The sequence below is a fragment of the Anser anser genome (genome assembly GCF_964211835.1).
Source record: "Anser anser genome assembly, chromosome: 27".
Taxonomy (NCBI): domain Eukaryota; kingdom Metazoa; phylum Chordata; class Aves; order Anseriformes; family Anatidae; genus Anser; species Anser anser.
In genome coordinates, this window is record NC_139748.1 from 1217029 (window position 1) to 1223028 (window position 6000).

At 35.5% G+C, this 6000-nt stretch overlaps 1 protein-coding gene across 4 annotated transcripts in view; it reads left to right on the forward strand.

The window, feature by feature from the left end:
- Positions 1-5287, forward strand: part of TRIM33 (tripartite motif containing 33) — a 41171-nt gene extending 35884 nt beyond the window's left edge. For 2 of the 4 annotated variants that reach the window (XM_083812542.1, XM_083812540.1), the window contains 2 exons: positions 99-149; positions 232-5287. In XM_083812542.1, coding sequence (XP_083668668.1) covers positions 99-149; positions 232-444 — 264 coding nt within the window. In that variant the 3' untranslated portion in view covers positions 445-5287. The remainder of the gene's footprint in view (positions 1-98; positions 150-231) is intronic. The other 2 variants (XR_014575645.1, XM_083812541.1) reach the window with 2 other exon arrangements.
- Positions 5288-6000: the final 713 nt, after the last annotated feature.

Below are 6000 nucleotides of genomic sequence, written 5' to 3' on the forward strand. Positions count from 1 at the left end.
TCTTGTTATGGCTGACTTTAGTCATCCAAGCCTATGCAATCTCATAACTTTAGAAAGGATTATAATTTCATTTTTTTTGACTCTGGTATCCTTTTTAGATGATGAAAGTTGTTCAAGTTTATGCAGAAACACAAGAGATTAATTTGAAGGTAAGCGTTTCAGACCATGCACACTTGGTGAAGGGATGTGCATTTCCAACAGGTGAATATTCCTGTCTTCTTTTATTTACAGGCTGATTCAGAAGTAGCACAGGCAGGGAAGGCAGTTGCATTATACTTTGAAGATAAACTTACAGAGATCTACCCAGACAGGACCTTCCAGCCTTTGCCTGAATTTGAGCAAGAAGAGGATGATGGTGAAATAACTGAGGACTCCGATGAAGATTTTATACAACCACGTAGAAAACGCCTAAAATCAGATGAGAGACCAGTGCATATAAAGTAATCTAATTATATGGACCTTAAATTTATTGTAAAAACTGTTACTTAAGTGTTTCTGGAATATTACCATGCCTACAGTGGCCATCTTGAAGAAGCTGGTAGCTTTTTAAACAGTATTAGACTACAAAAAAAAAAATAAACCACACTTTGTACAGAAAGGCATCAAAAGGGGAAAAACTGTATCGTGAATTTTTGGTGTTTTTTTTTTCCTTGATTATTTTGTTTTCTTTTTTTTCCTGATGGAGGGGACATGCTCATCCTGGTCTCAGATAGAGTTGAATGAATGTTGAAGAGAAGCAGATTTGATAAAGAGATTTTCCATGTACAGATGAGACTGCTTAGTAAAATGTTCTGCAGGACTGGACCAATACAGTTACTGTATCTTATTTTCATGCTGAACTACAGTGTAAACTGTAAGCAACGTTCCTGAAATCCCCTTTGTGTGAACCTAAGTGTGTGTTGGGTCATTGCTTTTATCATCTCATTTAAGTGGTATTGTGAATAACTGATCTTCTGTGTTGATCCAGTTACCTAAATTTGACTTTCTTTACTACATTTTATGTATAGCAAAAGAAAAAAAAATCATTAAACTGTTCTGAATTGGCAAGTGCAGGAGTGTGAGTTCTTGACAGGTGCAAGACTAAACTGGCTGTTGCAACAGTTGCTTTTCAGTAAGCCTAGGTGTATTTATTACAAATCCTGTACACAGAACGTTTTAATAGCATTCGTGGCACAAGTCCTCATGTTATATCATCTGTCCCTGATCTCCCTAATGAGGCAGAATGTTATTATCTTCAGTATTTGTTATAAATTTTCTGTACTTGAAGAGGTAATAAATAACTGGTTGGGGTGTTTTTCCAGTCTTCCTAAATATCAGTTTCTAATAGACCACTTGGCAAACAATAACCTAGTAACTACCAAATGTGTAAAATTTCCTGTATTCACTTTGTCTTATTTGTAAATAGTGAACTGAGATTTCTTGCAGATCAGCAACATTTGCTGAACTGTTTTTAAGCTAATATGTATTCTTATTAATTGTTCCTATCAAGAAAAGATTTGTAATATATGTTATTTCTAACATTGCATTAATGTTGAGGTTCTATCGTACTTTTTATTAGAGTACTACTCAGAACTTTCTTCAGAAACAACTTGTGAGCAAAATGTCTAGAAAGATTGGAATGAACCTGTTGAGATTGGGTAACTTGTCCTTCTGTGGAACAAAGCACTTGCACAGGCCAGGATTTGGTGTTGAGTGGTTTCTGGTCAAATACTGAAAACAGGTCAATTTCCCTATTCTTCTAAACCCTGCGGCAGGCATCTCTGCTGTGTCTTCCCATTGCACGCTGTGTTCATTCTAGCATTTCTGGTTGGAAATGAGGTCATCACAAAGTATTTACACTTCGAACAGTTATTTCCTTCCTTACTGACAGAAATCAATACTAGAACTAAAATGTAATTTCTGGCCTTCATATAATTTTTTTTTTTTTTTTTTTTACTTTTAACAATATCGTATAATCAAATGAGGTCAAGCTGGCAGACTATAAATTGGCCATTAAGATTTTGTATGAAGCATGGGCAATTCCTGTGACTATTCATTGTCTGTACTTTACTATAATAATGGTAAAGATCAGTATTTTTAGCACAATGTGTCAAATTGAGATATGCTCTCAGCAATGTTTATGCAAACCACTTGAGATTGATTTCTTTTTATAGTAACAAAGTAGATGTACATTGTGACTATACCTCTCTTACAATAAATAAGGGGACAGAAAGTATCTGAAACTTCAATCTCACTTTAAATAATACAAACAATACAGTTGAGGCAAACTATTTTTTTTCATTTCTAAGACATTAATATAGTGTCAACTTTAGTTTTTATCAGCTGGATGCAAAAGGAAGTTATCCTACTTAAATATGTATTATATTAACGTATAGCCCATAGAAAAGGATGTGTGAATAGGACACTAATCGTAACAAGGGATCATTTAATGGCTTTGTGTATTGCCTACTTATGCATTTCTAGTTTCTCATTTTCATTTTGGAAAAGAATATTAAAATTAAAATGAAAATAAGATACTTGTGAATTTTCTTCAATTGGGGTTACTATTTTTATGGTGCTTATGCACTCCAGGTTCTGTACCTTCAGGCCTCAACTTCTTAACTGTTCACTTTGTGAGGCACCAGTCACCGACTGCAGATACCTACTGCCTGAACTGAAGAATAGGACAAGCATGATGGCATCCTAGACTCGGTCACAGAGTGGGAGAAGGACCACAGCACAAAACTGTTGTTCAGGGGAAGCGTGTGCACCCTGGCTGCTGCAAGGATGGTAGCATACGTTTTTTTCCCAAGTACCAGACCCCAGACCAGTTGTTTAAATGTTTTTAAGATAGCCTCTCCGATAATTCTTCTGCCTTCTCATTGAGGGTGAAACAAACTTTGTAATCTTGCAAAAGTCCTGCAAAACCACGTGATGCTAAGCTTCGACCTTGATGAGAGTTGATGCTATACTCTTGCACACAACCCAGTAAACTTCCAGAACTGGTCCTTCCATTCAGCTCATTAGTCTTCAGTATGCTATTGTGGAATTTTGACCTGTGTGCAAGAAACTTTAAGCATTTCTTTTATATGAAGGAACAGAACAACATTCTGAACTCCAAACAGTAATTCAGGGTTGTTTTGAAATTAGCTATGTTCCATTCATAAATACTCAAAAGTATAGATAAGCTCTGCTAGTACATTTCCTGATCCTATGGTCTATAAATGGTCATCACATAACTGATCAGGGTTTGCTCAGTCAAAGCAATGTTTTGGTGCCACATTGTATGTAACTTGTTCAAGAGCAAATTAGTGAGTTTTGTATTAAGAGGCCACTGTGTTACTCTGAGCATCTTTTTTATGCCAGATGATGTGAGTGCAATACGTGCAAGTGACAGTGTTACTCTGGGAATTAGCATAACTTCCGTAACTTATTGCAGATAAAAGATGTGGTGGGTGCACTGTCCTTGCCAGCTGCTTTATCTGCTTGGTTGTAGTGTTTTAACATGATAGCAAGAAGGTAGTCTGGCGTATGATGTAACTATATGCTTTCATTTAAGGCATTTCTGCAAAAAGACCATTTGTGTCTTAATTTTTGTTGTAAATGACCCTGAAGTTTAAGTTAATCCAAAGAAGTAAAAGGCAACATGCTTTTGAAATAGGAATGAAAAGTGTACAGTATGCTACTTGTGGATTTCTCTATTACCTCAGCAGGTATCCTGCCATGTAATTACTAGTGATTAGTGCTAACTTAACCAGCTAAATAGGTTCAGGTCTTAAGTGGCCTATAGTATACCAAGGCTGAGTTACTATCCAAAAAAAGGATATTCCCCAAACTTTCAAAAATGGAAACGCTCTGTTATATGTACATAGCTTTTTTTTTTTTTGAATGTCACCATTGCTATTACTTGTGACATTTGACTGTGTCAGCATACTCAACACTGGATCAGTGAAATGTTTTATAAACATTTCTGCAAGCCACTGGAAAGGAAGTCTTTAAAATCAGCTTAAATTTCTCATTCTGTTATATAACCTAGTTTATTGGCTGACCTCGGTAAGTTTAGGTAATGGCAACAGTGTTTTAAAGCTGTGTGTATGATGTACTGAAGTAGGCTTTTTCTTGTTTTTCTTACTCTCTTCCTTGGAAAAAGCAATAAAACTGCTTTATCTGTTGCCTATTAGCATGACAGGAATCCTTTCCTTTGGATAGTGATTTTATAGGAAAGTTTGTATGCATATCACCAAGCCTAGCTTTTAAAAACAAAGTGTGCAGGAGTTATTGACAATATAGTGTGGCATTTTATTTTAAAAATTGGGGAAAGTTACATATTTTTTTAAAAAGTAGGTGTTTGAGTAAATAATGAAGGTACTTTTTTAAAAATAATAAAAAAAATTTATATGCCACAGTTTACATAGACATATTTCAGATTGAACATATGCATTGTATCTTCAGATATGGCAATTTCTTTTATTTTCACAAAATGCATGTACAGTAACTCTTCCATCTAGTTCCTGTGTTAGCTTACAGGGATTCAACTTTATACGCTTTCTAATGTAATTGAATTGAATAAGTTTTCAAAAATTGCAGTTAATTTGGATATCTTTATTAAAGTGAATTATTAAATGTCTGAAAAGCAGCTTTGGCCTTTTCTATTGAGTGATCTAAGCAGCTCAAGGCTGCTTTCTTTAGAATTTATTGAATTTGTATAAGGGAAGGTACTAAAATAATTTTGTAAGTGACCTGTTGAAGCATTCACTCTAGAGTGAGTGCAACATTAAAAAATAAAAAAGTGCATGTCTGCTAATGGCCTGCAAATGGGGGAATTTCTTCAGTTCAGAACACCATATATGTATATAAATCTATGAAGATTTGTGCAGCTGAAAGCCTGTTTTTACATGTAAATGTATTCATGGAAGGGTTAAATTCATGGCATTCTTCGATTATTTCTTGCTTCTAGTAATTAAACTGCTACTTTTTTGCACATAGTAAACTTTGCTCATCTTTTAATATGATTATCCAGAAAGTGCTGTTTTTGTGGTATTGTATTATCTAAATAATCATATTTAACTTTTTTTTTTGAACAAGCTTACAGTTCCTAATTGTTCTGTTTCTGTGATTTTTTTTTTCTGGTGTGTAATAAAAAAAAAAGTTTTTCTTTAAATAGTTATTTAATACATTAGTTGCCTGTAAATATTTCTTGTTAAGTGCTCTGGAATGTGCTGTAGAAGTTGTATTAGATCAGTTTAAAGCGTTGTTTGAAAACCATTTTGTTTTGGTTATTTCTATTAAATTAGAAAAATGAACCTTTCAATTTGAGTTTTTGTTTTTGCAAATCAGGGTTAGGTCGTTAGGTTAGTAATTCTCATCTGGCAGAAGAATTTTCTGATAATTGTAGTGAGAAAGTACAGATAAATGTCTGGATGAAATTTTAAGTGTGGCAATTAAAATATGACCACGTGCGGCTATGTTATCTGCAGCAGCAAGCAGTTAGCAGTTCCAAGACTGAAAATACTGAAGTTTAACTAACACTCTTGTATGAGTCGGCAGATGGTGCTCTAGCACAGCCGTTTATGCGCTGATCTCAATGAACAAGCAATGCTCCTCATTTACTTGATGCTAAAAGTTGTGTCTCAGGGTCCTTTTTTTGATCAGAGCAATCAACCAAGCTAGTAGCCACTGCAGGTGCCGTAGGCTTACTGAGTGCTCCCCAAAGCAGCAAGGTCTGACCATCACCCATATACAGGAGCCCTGTGCCCTGGCCCTGCAGCTGATCCTGCCTTGGGCTATTGCATTCTTGGTGCTGAGCAAAGGGTTAAGACTAGAGGAGATCTGAGCCCGTCGTTCAGCTTAGGCCTGGATTTTTCATGTCAAATCAGGCAGCAGATGTTGGTTAAATTCAGCCTGCTTTGAGCTCTGGCTCAGCTGTACTGCAATAGCAAATGTTAACAACAATTGCGGTACTGACTGGTTTTTCATGGGAAGCAAGGCCTATACTACCCTGAATGAGTTAAGGAACGGTAT